We start from the raw sequence: 14,081 nt of genomic DNA, 5'->3' as shown, positions 1-14,081 counted from the left end.
TCATGATGGCAGGGGGGAGCGCATGTTGGGAATCATGAATGGGAACCCATTTGGAAGACCCCAACGAGCCAGTGTCGGTGATTTGTGTCAGGGAGGCGGTGGGGAAACATGCTGCTGATGAGGGGTGGGGTCCTGATATCCATGGGGGGAAAGAGAGGGTCGCTCGGTGCACTGAGAAATCGGGGTGCTCTTGTGAAACGGTGCTAGAGCGCTCTGAAGTCAAGCTCACAGATGTGTTTAGGCTCACTCCCACATGCATGCACCTCATGCACTCCAAAAAAGTGACTGAGTGTGAGATGATTGCAGTGCAGAGCATGCATGAGAGATCAGCGCAAATCGCTGCATTATTCTTGTTGTTATGACACTTAGATTTATTTGGGAAAATTTCACCACATGTACTGCCATAAAACCCAACTGGTTCACTAATATCCTTCAGGGAAAGGAAACTGTTGCATTTTGGATTATATGCGACTCTAATCCATATAAAATCATAGAATCCTACAGTGCAAAAGGAGGCCATTCAGCCCATCGAGTCCACACCGGCCACAATCCCACCCAGGCCCTACCCCCACAATCCCATACATTTACCCTAGCACTGTGCCACCTGTTTAAGAATTCCCACTCACCTGAAGAAGGGGCTTAAGGCTCCGAAAGTTTGTGGCTTTTGCTACCAAATAAACCTGTTGGACTTTAACCTGGTGGTGTTAAACTTCTTACTGTGTCCACCTGTTTAAGGCCAGCACGGTAGCACAGTAAGGGCGGCATAGTGGCTAGCATTGCCGCCTCACAGCGCCGGGGACCTGAGTTCGATTCCCGGCTTGGGTCACTATCTGTGTGGAGTTTGCACATTCTCCCAGTGTCTGTGTGGGTTTCCTCCGGGTGATCCGGTTTCCTCCCACAGTCCAAAGATATGTGGGTTTGGCGGATTGGCTATGCTAAGTTTCCCCTTAGTGTCAGGGGGACTAGCTAGGGAAAATGCATGGGGATGTGAGGATAGGGCCTGGGTGGGATTGTGGTCGGTGCAGACTCGATGGGCCGAATGACCTCCTTCTGCACTGTAGGATTCTATCACATTCACATTGTTGACGATGAAGTAACCTAGTAAAGTATTGAGTTGTATTACACCAATACACAATCCAAAGTTCACCCAAGTTTTTGTGTAAATCTGTCAAAACATTCCTTGTCTGCCATAGGGTTTATGGATATCTCCCCATTTCATTTTCTTCTATGCCAAACAAAAATTGGGCCTAAATTCACTTCAAATTATGTCAGCTACACACAATAGCTGGAACTGGCATATATCCATAGAATACTCTCAATCTTGTGTCTGGTATGTTAACGTCACACTGGTGCTGGTAGAGTGAGATGACAAAGTAGTTCTGTGCATTGTCAGGGATAGCAAAGAACATAAAACACACAGTGGTTCCATTAATTACATAATTGCAGTCATAAATTAGAATAAAATTCAAAGCGCATCAAGCTGCATGTGGCCGACAGAACAAAGCAACACTGTTTTAATAGTCATCTGTTGGAGTCGATGTTGTGATCCTGTTCTTGCAATGAAACAAACACATAGATGTCTTTGAGTCCATGATTCATACAAAGACTCAAGTCAGAAATGGAACACTCTCGTGCCAATGCTGTCAAACCTGAAATAATTAAATTGTTAAAAAAGTTAGCAGGGAAAGGTTAACAGTAATAGGCACAGGGGAGTCTTTTGTGATTCAAAGGAGTGATTTACAGTATTTAATGAAACATTATACACTGCAGTTTCACTTTCGATCAATACAGATTTTCTCCAACAAGTGCAAAATTTGCAACATGGTCAGCGTGTGAATAATATTGTAATTTTGCGTTTTGAATTAACTGCCCCTTCAGAAGAAAATTGCGTTTAATCGCATTTTAAAAATAAAATCACTGTGTACGTGCTTAGATTGGTGCATATAAATCATGAGCTAGGAACTGCCAATAAAATGTGACTACACCAGTGGTTAGTACTGCTGCCTCACAGCACCAGGGACCCCGGTTCAATACCAGCCTTGGGTGAATGTGTGGAGTTTGCACGTTCTCCCAGTGTCTGCGTGGATTTCCTCCGGGTGCTCCAGTTTCCTCCCACAGTCCAAAGACATGTTGGTTAAGTGCATTGGCTATGCTAAATTCTCCCTCAGTGTATCCAACCAGGCGCCAGAGTGTGGTGACTAGGGGATTTTCACAGTAACGTCATTGCAGTATTAATGTAAGCCTACTTGTGATACTAATAAAATAAACTTTAAATTGCCCCTTAGTGTCCCAAGATGTGTAGGTTGGATGGATTAGCCATGATGAATGTGCAGTGTTAGGGGGATATGGTGGGGGAGATGGCTGGGTAAGACTTTCTGGCTGGAATTTTACCATCCCGCCCACCACAGGAATCAGTGTGAGCAAGAGGTGGGCTATGGAAAGGTCCATTGACCTCGGGTGGGATTTTATGATTTAGGGACGAGTGAGACTGTAAAATCCCACCCTCTGTCAGAGAGTCGGTGCAGACTCGATGGGCCGAATAGCCTCCTTCTGCACTGTAGGGATTCTACGATTACTGAAATCTAAAGTTTGGAAAGCTGCAAGAAGATAAATACCTGGGCATACCAACAGTTCAAAAGTAGGGAAGTTACACAGAACCTTTATAAAGCTCTGGCGAGGTCACGAGTATAATATGAAATATGGTCATGGAAATGGATAAAACAGATGGCACAGATAAGGGGAGGGGTCAGGGTGGGCATAGTCACAGGTGTAGGCTCAGAGGGGAGGGAAGGCATATAGAGAGTGATGATTATATGCTCAAGTGTAACGGGGAGAGGTTGAAAGGTAACAAAGGTGAGAGGAATGGTTATATTGGGTGGGTCAAGGCCAATGGGGAGGGGGGGGAAAGGTGGTGGGTAAAGGAGGAGGGTAGAAGGTGGAGCCTACCTGGAAAGTTACACACACCATTCTCTCAAGGCTTTTCTTCACAACACTGTTGTTCTGTATGTGGGAATGCTGGAAGGGAGAGGGGGTCTTTTTGGGTGGGTGGAGTTAAAGCTGAGCACAATTGGCTGACCAAAGGGACACCCTAATAATCAAGAGTCAACTGGATAAGAACCACGCGCAGGTGTGTTCTCCTCTCTGTGGTGAAGCCCACACAACAGCAAGTTTACTCCCTGACTCAGGTTTTATAACATTGAGATCCCAGCAAGGTGTGGAGCTGCAGTAAAGTCAGTACTAAAGGCAAACTCGACCTGAACAAGGCAGTTGAGAGGCAGCGGGGGAGGAAGGAAGGAAGTTAGCTCCTTGAAGGAGGCTGGTGCAAGTGGGAGTTTAAAACCCTCAAGAGTTGCAGATAGATGGTCATGGCTATTAATGAGGTAGGTTGTAAATCCATGTTGGCAAAGCAAGGATCTCTCAAATGTGCTACGAGGGTGGTGGTGGGATTTGAAGGAGGATGTGTGGACATGGCTTTCATTATCCCATTCAATGCTGCAGTCTCCATGCACATGGATGTGTGAAGAAGAGAACTTATCTGTGGTCCTCCAGGATGGGCTTGATCATATTGGGGTGAGGGGGGGGGGGGGTGTCAAGGGTGGACCGATGCTAGTTAGAGTTTCCCATTGGATAAAATGCTCAGGGTCAGAAGGACAGCTTGAAAGAATACGCTGACTAGATGGACCACTGCAATTTGTTCACAGATCACCTCAGGCCTACATGACGCTGGCTTCAGGTAACCCTGCACTTCTGCGTGCTATGGTGCAACTGAGGAGGAAACAGCAATGGCATCAACCTTTTGCCCACCCTACCACAAGATTCATTGTGCTGCCCATGCGTGCATATCTAATAAGCTGACCAGCATGAGATCCTGTGTGACCGGCCGTCCTGCCCTCCCCAAGCAGCAATCGCTCTCACTTCTGCACACACCTCCCAAATTATACTCCAGACCAGAAGATTCTACCTATGATTTTATAAACAGAGACAGGATATATCCCATTAGATCATTTAGCCATTCCATATAGTGTGATACTTATACATCACGATGTTTATACTCCCAACACCATCCAAAAGTGGTGTAATCAGCTGGACAATGCAAAAACCCAGGTTAAAAAATGCAGGAGTTAAAAAGAAAATTGGAAAATTTAGTCATTGACCCATTTAGACAAGAAACAAATGCTTCCTTCAATTGAAAATTTTAAGACACAAATGATCAGTTTTAATTAAAAATGTAAGTAAATTATTTTGGTTGAGTTTTTCATGTTTTAAAGAAGAAATGTTGAATCATGTTGGCATGTTCAGAGTTGCACTACTATGTTTATCTTTCCTGCAATGGGCTTTTATTCCAACAATGTCACTTCTCCAAAACCACAACCACTACCATCCAGAGGGAGCAGATACCTGGGAACTCCACCACTGGAAGTTCCCCTCCAAACCACACATCATCCTGACTTAGAAATATATCACTCTTCCTTCACTGTTGCTGGGTCAAAATCCTGGTATTCCCTCCATAACAGCACTAAGAGTGTACCTGCGCCTCCGGGACTGCAGCGGTTCAACAGGGAAATTGACCACCACCTTTGAGGGCAGTTAGGATGGGCAATAAATGACGGCCAAGCCAGCAACACCCACATCTCACAAGTAAATTTTAAAAAAATGTTAGGAAGGACCAGAGGACTCAAATTATTCAGGGTAAAGCTAGGTTAGATGTTAGAAGGTAGTTCTTTTACGCTCACTATAACCCTTAATTCCTTTACTGTTCAAAAATCTATCTATCTTTGCCTGAAAAACATTCAACGAGGTGGTCTCAACTGCTTCTGTGGGCAGGGAATTCCACAGATTCACAACCCTTTGGGTGAAGAAGTTCCTCCTCAACTCAGGCAAGACAAATGTGAAGCAAATGTCCACTGTTTTTTCTTCAGTTTCATTGAAAATTTTACAAAGAGCAAAATAAGTGATTTGGACACAAATTAAAAGATTGAGGTAGAAGTTGAAGAGCATAAATAGGAGTTAAAGAATTGGTCACACAACCATGGAAGCCTTCACCGCTATTCAATAAAGTCCTAGCTGATGTCCCTCAAATCCACTTTCCTGTCATTCCCAGCAATGCTTAAATCCCCAAGAGTTCAAAAATCTGTCCCTCTGTCATAAACAAACTTTTTTAAAAAAATGGATTTATCAAAATGGAGAAAGTTGACATTCGCCCAGTCTAAAATTAATTTTTCCAGCGTCTGTGAAGCTGTTTAGTAACAATCATGAACTTGGTGCACCTTTAAAAACCCAATTGCATCTCATTCAACAAGGTGCCATTCTTTTCAGGGGGTTTTAAGTAGCGAGATTGATATTGTAACAGGACTAAGGCTTCATCAGCTCAGTAATTTCTACTTGATTAGTGGGGGAGGCGGCACTTCAACAGCACAGCCAATGGGATTGTGTGGAGCACTGAAAGCAACTTCTGAATTATTGCATTAAACTGCACAGACTCCAGAAGTTGCTGTCACTTTCAGAGGAGTAATATCAGTGAATGCCAACAAATTCTGTCATTTTTAACCACAAAATCTGGGCCAATGAAGCAGTTTGTTTTTGTTTTAAAACTTTATTTTTCAGTTTTACCCCATACCGTAATACAAGCATCTGAAAAAAAGAGTACAAAAAATGAATAAACCAACTCAATCACACTGTAAAAATTACAAAATTAATAAAGAGGCGGAGGTCATGCAATCCAGATGGAAAATATCAGCAATACTTGGTCAAGAGCATCACAAGCAGGAGAAAACTTGAGTGAATTGGGATGCTCAACCTGGAGTAGCATTTAACCTTTTCCAGGTTATCTGAGACTACCCTGTAACAAATGGTATAATATCATTGGCATAGATCAGGAAAAATATCCATCAGATGTTCAAAGGGAAAGCAACCAGGAAAGAAGCAAATAAATGATGAATGGCTGAGTAGCTTGTTGAGCAATGTTCATTTCCATTGCATAGTTTCTAAGTTATTTACATGCTGAAGAATAGGTAGATAGACCCCCTAACTAAAATATCAACTTTTGATGCTATGCTATGGGGATCAATAACTGCCAGTAAAAAAAACACTGATTACATTTATGTAGTAAAGGAATTAAGGGATATATATGGTGAGCGGGTGGATAAATGGAGCTCAGTCCATGAAAAGATCAGCCATGATTTTAACGAATGGTGGAGCAGGCTCGAGGGGCCAAATGGCCTACTCCTGCTCCTAGTTGTTATGTTCTTATGTTCTCCCAAATAGATAATCTAGAATCATAGAATCATAGAAACCCTACAGTGCAGAAGGAGGCCATTCGGCCCATCGAGTCTGCACCGACCACAATCCCACCCAGGCTCTACCCCCACATATTTACCCGCTAATCCCTCTAACCTATGCATTTTAGGACTCTAAGGGGCAATTTTTAACCTGGCCAATCAACCTAACCCGCACATCTTTGGACTGTGGGAGGAAACCAGAGCACCCGGAGGAAACCCACGCAGACACAAGGAGAATGTGCAAACTCCACACAGACAGTGACCCGAGCCGGGAATCGAACACGGGACCCTGGAGCTGTGAAGCAGCAGTGCTAACCACTGTGCCACCGTGCCGCCCCGCAGAAACGACTAGAAAAGTAAAACAGTAGCCCTGAGTTTTCATGTTATGGTGAGACTACATTCTGACTCTCTGGGATAAATATTATGAGAAACGTGGAAGCATTACATAATTTTCACTTGCTTAAACAATTGGATTTCAGATTTGTGATGATAAATGTACTAAATTGAGCTGAAAGTTTATTGAAGGCAGATTAATTCAGCAACAAAACATACTTGGTACAGATTAATCTGGTAATATTTATCCTCTAAGATACTTAAGGAAAAGGTGTTTGTTCAGAGCAAAAGGTGGCTCGTTATCAGCTTCCCAAGAGCAATCATGGATGCATAATAAATGTTTGCCTTGCCAGCAATGCACACATCCCAAGAATGAATAATAATAAAATGTCATGTTACAGCAAATCTCTCTCCAGGAAATTAGTTCCTGGAGAAATGTGCATCGTACGGCACAGTTATACTGGCAGACTCCAGAAGTTGCTGTCAGTTTCAGAGCAGTAATGATGGTGAATGCTAACTGTTACTACCATTAAACCCATCAAAGCGATTTTACAAAAAAAAATCAAACTCCCAAGTTGGAAATGCCACTTGCATAAAGCCATCTTTTTGACAACAGTACTCATTAGAATGTACATGTTTTTCAGCTCTATGTTTCTTTGGAATTAAAGTATATTGGAAATAGCAACCCAGTCATTTTACACCTCATATTTGTAATGGCACTGCCAAAATGTCACAATGAACTGCCAAATGCTATAGCCTATTATTAGACTAATGTAGTGAAGTAACAATGGAATCTAAAATGTGTGCGTTATACTTCTAATGATTGAAAATGCAATGCTGCTAAATCCTAATTGTAACAAGAAAGTACTCACAAAAGGGATGTACAATATCTCACCCTGTTTACTTTTCCTCCTGCTGCATTGTGACCCTTTTGAAAAAGCATGGAAGTGAATGACTCTCAGGCTTCTCCTAACTCGTCATTCAGTCTCTGTGTCTCAGCAACCAAACCAGTAATCTGTCTCCCTATCAATTGGCAGGGAATAATTCAGTTTACCAGCAAACAGTCCCATCCGAATAAACATGTGTTTAATGGACAGTCTCAGTTACTGCTACAGAAATGTCACAAAAGAAAATTCTAAAATTGTTGGATCTCAGCTGGAATATTGTGGCCAATTCGGGGCATGGTACCCCTGGAAGGGCATCTAGACAATGCAAAAGAGATTTACTAGAATGGTACTAAGAACATCAGTTGTGTGGAGAAAAGAGAGACGTTGTGATTGTTCTTTTCAGAGCAGAGGTTAAGGAGTGATTTGATGGAGGTAGCTGCGGCAGGGATATGATGGAATAGGGAGAACGTACTTGCACTCGCTTAGGGTTGGTAACCAAACGACAAAGATTTAAGATAATTGGCAAAAGAACTAGGGAAGAGATGTGGAGAATTTCCTTATGCATTCAGATTTAATGATCTGTAATTCACTGCATTACAGAGTGGTGGAAACAATTTCAATCTTAAGGACATTGAATATTGACTTGGAAAAGGGCAGTGGGGGGGGACTACAAAGAAAGAGCCAGTGAAGTGAATTGGTTAGTTCTTACAAATGGGCCGCTATGTTTTGTGATTCAATGACAACATAGAATTAGATAAAGCTGGATTTTCAGAGCAGGGTTGGGAGACCGATACCTAGATGAATTCTGGGTCCCAACTCTGCACCTGAACTGCATCACTTTTGTAATACCATAAATGAGTTGATTGGGCAAGAGGTGAGCGCAGCACCCAGTAAGTTTCCAGGACCTGGTAGTTGCCTGTCTGGTGCCAAAAAGCAAAGACAGGCAGCTGCCATGTTTGGGCAGAAAGTCCATAAAAGGAGCAGGTGGGCACAGTAAGAAGCCTCACAACACCAGGTTAAAGTCCAACAGGTTTATTTGGAATCATGAGTTTTCGGAGCACTGCTCCTTCATCAGGTTACGATCGCTCACCTGATGAAGATCTGTCCCCAGATCTAGCTTTTCACCTGGCCTGGTTGGTCTCTGACTTCCTAAAACCGTGCTGATTCAGAGCTGGCAAGTTGCATCAGGACACTAATTTAGCATTTTGAACCCACCATTCAGAAAGTAATGAGGGGCAGTTCTCAAAGTGGATCAGCTTTCCGGCTAGTTAAAATCCATGCACCATTATCCGGGAGCTGAGAATTAAAGTAGTTCATCTGCTTCCAGCACACTAACAATGGTGTTCTCCATGTAGTCAATTAGAAGCAATAAGAACAGCCTGAAGTTACTTGCCCTATAGGGAAGTGGCTTACGGTTCCTTGCTCTTCCTTCTCCAACCGTCAACCGACAACTGACCTTGAGAACTGCCCTTTTACGAGAACACCAGATTACTACTTGTCTTCTATCATTGCATAGCAAAGGCAATGATACACTAATGTACCAAGAACAGAGAAAGCCCTTTGATATCACAATCATTCCGGGGGTATTTGATCAAATTGCTACTGCATTCTGCATGTCTGACATCTCAGTACAAGGAGAGGTGTTTAATGAATTTCATTTTGTTGCAAATGTACTAGTTGGCACAGGTACAAAAGCACAGCCAAAGAGTTCTGGAGATTTGTCTCTGAATCACTAATAGCACTAGTCTCAGGGACTGAGTTTGTGATGGAATGCTGCTTTGAGGAAACTTGGGAGCACATTGCAAGACAGATAATACTGAACCTGTCGCGCTGATAGATTAATGATTGGTTTATTACGTACTGTGCTTAATGTTGTTAGAATTAATTTCCCAATGTCGCTGTGTGCCCTTCAAATCCCCTCCACTTGTGTTGCTAGACAAGTTTCTTGCCATGCTACTCTCTGTCCATTCCTTGGCTTGTTCCATTCCTGTATTTGCCATTATTCATGATTAAACATGACCCATCTATTTCACAATGCTCTTGGGCTGGGTTGTACATGCCCCCACCAGGTGTTACGTAGCCCCGAGCTAGTCACCGCCTTCCCACCCACCACCAAGCTGACCCCCATTAAATGCTAAGTGGGTGGACACCAAATTTGGTAGCCTGTCCACCACATGTAAATAAATAATGAAAGGTCTACTTGGCTCGTTAAAAAGCCTAATGACCCGAATAATGTATTGGCTGTGTTATAATATGGATGGTACGAGTAGGTGAGTGGGATTGGGCAGGCTATATTTTATGGCTTACCTGAAAAATAGCAGGAAGGATGGGAGGGAGGGCACCTCATTCTGGTGGTGTCCTCTATGCCTTGTTTCTTTAGCAGGTTTACTGCCTTACTGATGCTCTTTGGTCCACTTCTGATTTTGCCAATCTCAATATTTAACAATGAACTCAGTCGGACTCCCTTCTATCTCCGTGGCAGCAATTTTTGAAGGCCACATCCTACTATTAAGCACCTCATAGCATAATGCACCAAAATAAAGTGACATCAAGAAAGAACCAACTTTGATATTTAAAATGTTAAACTACGTATGATGAGAAAGAATTATGCATCTAGATAGCAAATCACTCAATCTATGTGTCTCAGTGATTTCTGTTCCCTGATGTGCACTGTTTATTCAAGTCAAGAACTATTGTGTTCCATGGATTTCATTTTTTCAAAATGATCAACTGTGTTAACCGTATAAGTTTCCTGAATAAAGGCCAGTGACCAAAGCTTCTTGCATCTTAAAGCTCAGAGTGAGACCAGTGTAACCACATCCTAAAACAACTTGTTAGTAAATCTGAACCTTTGGGTTTTCTAAACAGCATTATGACCTCTTATCAGTCTACCACATACATGAAATGACACGTACAACTAAAGAAATATTTCCAACACTGTCATCATCTAAAACAAGGTTGTTTCACTTGAGAACAAGTTTTGATTCTGTCCTGAGAATACTTGCCATGAGGCATATTTATTACAGTACTAATATTAAAGTTGCTGAATAGTCAAGCTCTTAATAGCCTGCATTTAACTGCAGAAACACTGAGATTTTCATCAGCAACTTTAAATATTAAAAGTTATTAAGGAAGTGGGTTAGATAGCTGCTCAAATCCCTCAGAATCAGTCTTAATGTCCTGCTTCATGACCTACATCTTCTGTACAAAGAATGAGGGGAACAGTTTCAAGAAAAACATCAGACAGACAGAGCATCTACTAGTTCCCAGTCTTTCAGTTTCAAAATGATCAATACTACTTTCTCAGTAGAGAAAAAAAAACTAGTGTTTGCAGTTTTGTATTAGTAAGCTTCCAATCCCTGCTGTGCCAAGGTTCAAGTTGCTGATAAACTGGAAACTGATTGTACAGAAAGCTAGATGTGAGTGAAGATAATCTGCAACATAACTTTTAAACACAATTCAATGTAGAATGACAGCAGTTTGGTTGCTGAAAAGGGGTAACGGTGATAGTAACTGTTGGAACCTCATTGTAACACTATCAGGTGAGGTTTAATTGCTTTCTAGAAATAAGAAAATCAGTAACAAACGGTCTTCAGCAACTAGTGAGAGCGAGAGCCTTTAGAACTAATAGCATATCTAACCCTTTGCTAATTTACAATAGATAGAAAAATACCTCTTAAAACTATTTATTACTGTCCAGGTTCAAGTTGACGATGGAGAATGGCAATACCAGGCACAAAATCATGCATGGGTAGATCAGCGAAATGTTGCCAGACCACAGACTACATTTTAAAAGACATTTCCATTCTTCAGGCATTCAATTGAAGCCTCTCATTGCTGCATCCATACGGTGATTCTTTTGTGTCTCTTTTCACCAAGAGATTAGCCTCTCATGCTATCAATGCATTCCATCACGAGCAACCACTGTTTGCCCTATGCTAAAAGTGCAGCTTAAAAATCTTTGGCAGGATTGATATAAGTCTATCATTAATGGAGTGGTTACCTCACGTTGATTGCAGCGACAGTGCATCTGTGAGAAACCTCTGCGAATTTGGTCTTCTACATTCGTTCAAAAAAAAATTTCTTGGTCATACAAAAGGCTTGCTTTATTTTCCAACGAATTAGAATTTGCTGATCGTAAACAAAATAGCTAGGAGTGGGAAATCACTGAGGCTGTCCGAGCAGGTTTGCATGCAGCTCTGCTGTCATTACCTTCACTCGTAGCATACAAGCAGACAATGCGTCTGCAAGCACCATTGTTGCTTTAATAGCCCTGTCACTGCACTTATAGCACAAGTATAATTGCAGTTTTTAAACTCATCTAAAACAATTCAAGAGCTCTCAGTAAGACACAACATTAATTACCGATCTCTGAACACTTAGAATTTTTTTTCTATTGAACGTCAATGAACTCTCCAAACTGGCTGGCTAAAGCTTGCAATTACAGTACTTACAGTAAAAGGACGGAATCCCTGTTTTGTGTGAATTGGCTGCCAGCACTGCGTGCACACGGGAAGTAAAATCCACATGCTTTTTCCCAATAAAGCGGATTACATTGTCGTCTTATTTGAGGTTTGTGGCCCACCTCAGTGCTGATTGGCAGTAGAAATATTCCTGGGAAGCGCATTTACTTTAAATACAAATAGATAAACATAGCTATCTTTGGTATTGGCAGAGAAAGCTGTCCTTTAAAATACAAGTCTATGTATTCCCAGTCTTTTGTTGACAAAGCAGGCATACTAGTCACTGAAGAGCTGCTCTTTCATTAGTTCCTCTTTGACTGGTCTTCAAAGTACGCTAACAAGTACCTTCTAGCCCGTCTTCCAACACCAAGAGAAGAGAATCCTATGATCTTCTGTGCGGCACTTTCAAATTTAGTATCTGCAGGTAGAATTTGAAATAAATCATTATACAGTGTCCATTGCAAATGTAGAAATAGTTAGTCTGCCATCTAACTTTGAAGTATTAATTTTATAAATCATTGATAAGTAAAATGAATAATTTATATTTGTTATAAATCATTAGACTAGACCAGAAAAATTGATTTACAATCAGTTCATAAGCAGTCACAAGAGAAATTACCGAAAGGCATTTTCTTATATGCTGTTAGTGGCTTATGTTCAATGCCTTCAATGGAATGAGATCTAGATACATTTTCATTTTCAACACAGAGCTAATATTCCTATATCGCCTTATTGTCAATAATTTTGGAGTCCAATTGAAAGTTATAATGTAGCTAAAATCATTGATCGAATAGATTTAATCCACACAACTTGGTGAAATATATTCTCATCACATTTTACTCATTTGTAGGCTTGGTTCTCTACTAGATACTAAACAAAAGAAATACATTGCAAAAACAATTGTCAGCTCAATCTATTGATCAAGTTTTGACCTGGTGGAACAGCGAGGGAGCCTGAAACAGTGGCCTTTCGGTCTTTTGAGTCACCTTATGTATCACCTTCAGGAGGGGCTTGACAAGGTAAACACTCTGGAACAATCTCAGGATTAGGATGGTGAGGAGAAAAATGTCTTCATTTAAATCGTTGTGTATCTTTGGAATTCTCTACACTGGGGGTTCCATTATTGAATATGTTTTAAAAAGTGACTTGCATTCATGACCTAAGGACGTCTCAAAATGCTTTACAGGCAATGAAATACTTATGTGCAGTCACTGTTGTAATGTAGAAAATGTGGCAGCCAATTTGTGTACAGCAAGCTCCCACAAACAACAATGTGATAACGGCCAGATAATGTGAATTTGACTGAGGGCCAGGACGCTGGGGATAACTCCCCTGATGTTCTTTGAAACAGTGCCATGGGGCTTTTAAACATCCACCTCAGCAAACAGATGGGGACCTTGTATAATGTCTTATCTGAAAGTGGTACCTCCTACAGTACTACGTTGGATTTTAAGGCAGAGATAGAAAGATTTCTGGGCTCTTAGGGATGTAAGGGTATGGGGAGCTGAAGCAGGATCAGCCATGATTGTACTGAATGGTGGAGTAGGCTTGAGGGATGTGTGGTCAACTTCTGCTTCCATTTCTTATGTTAAACAGCAAGCGCTGAAATATGTGACAATAAGAGAACAAGCAGAACCACTGACCTTTTCTGAACATAGTTCATTAAATTTCATACAATTACTCGTTTCCTTCCCCACATTCACTACCAGGGCAACTTCATTCCACCTTTGCAACATCATTGGTCTCTTATCCTAAATTTTCCCACTACACCAAAACCCTAAATCTGACTAGTTGTCAGATTATGGCTGACCCACTGGAATGATTTAGTCGCCAGCCGTCAATCTGTAAAATTGCAACTGGTCACAAAGTCCTGTGTACTGATCAGTCATGGTCTTGCCAAGCTGTGGTGACTCATGCACCCTGGCATCATCTTGTCCCCCCCTTTTCATGTACCTCCGTAATTTCACCCCACCCTACCTCAGCAACATGCTCAAGTCAAATAAGTCACTCCACTTCTCAGTCATCTATTTTTCAACCTCTGTTTCCTTTCCTACACCTCTGGCGCTAATCCTTTAGTTTCAGGTTGTTGTGCTCTAGAACTCCCTCTCAAATCCTCCAAA

General features: G+C 41.7%; 1 protein-coding gene across 4 annotated transcripts in view; it reads right to left on the bottom strand.

The window, feature by feature from the left end:
• Positions 1 to 5,573: 5,573 nt before the first annotated feature.
• LOC144491598 (caspase recruitment domain-containing protein 19-like) overlaps positions 5,574 to 14,081 on the bottom strand; it is a 33,078-nt gene continuing 24,570 nt past the window's right edge. For 2 of the 4 annotated variants that reach the window (XM_078209634.1, XM_078209636.1), the window contains one exon: positions 5,574 to 12,379. In XM_078209634.1, the coding sequence (XP_078065760.1) occupies positions 12,264 to 12,379 (116 nt within the window). In that variant the 3' untranslated portion in view covers positions 5,574 to 12,263. The remainder of the gene's footprint in view (positions 12,380 to 14,081) is intronic. The other 2 variants (XR_013497471.1, XM_078209635.1) reach the window with 2 other exon arrangements.

Source organism: Mustelus asterias, chromosome 3 (assembly GCF_964213995.1).
Source record: "Mustelus asterias chromosome 3, sMusAst1.hap1.1, whole genome shotgun sequence".
NCBI classification, from domain to species: Eukaryota; Metazoa; Chordata; class Chondrichthyes; order Carcharhiniformes; family Triakidae; genus Mustelus; species Mustelus asterias.
Note: the sequence above shows the minus strand (reverse complement) of the source record. Positions and strands in the feature narration are given on the sequence as shown.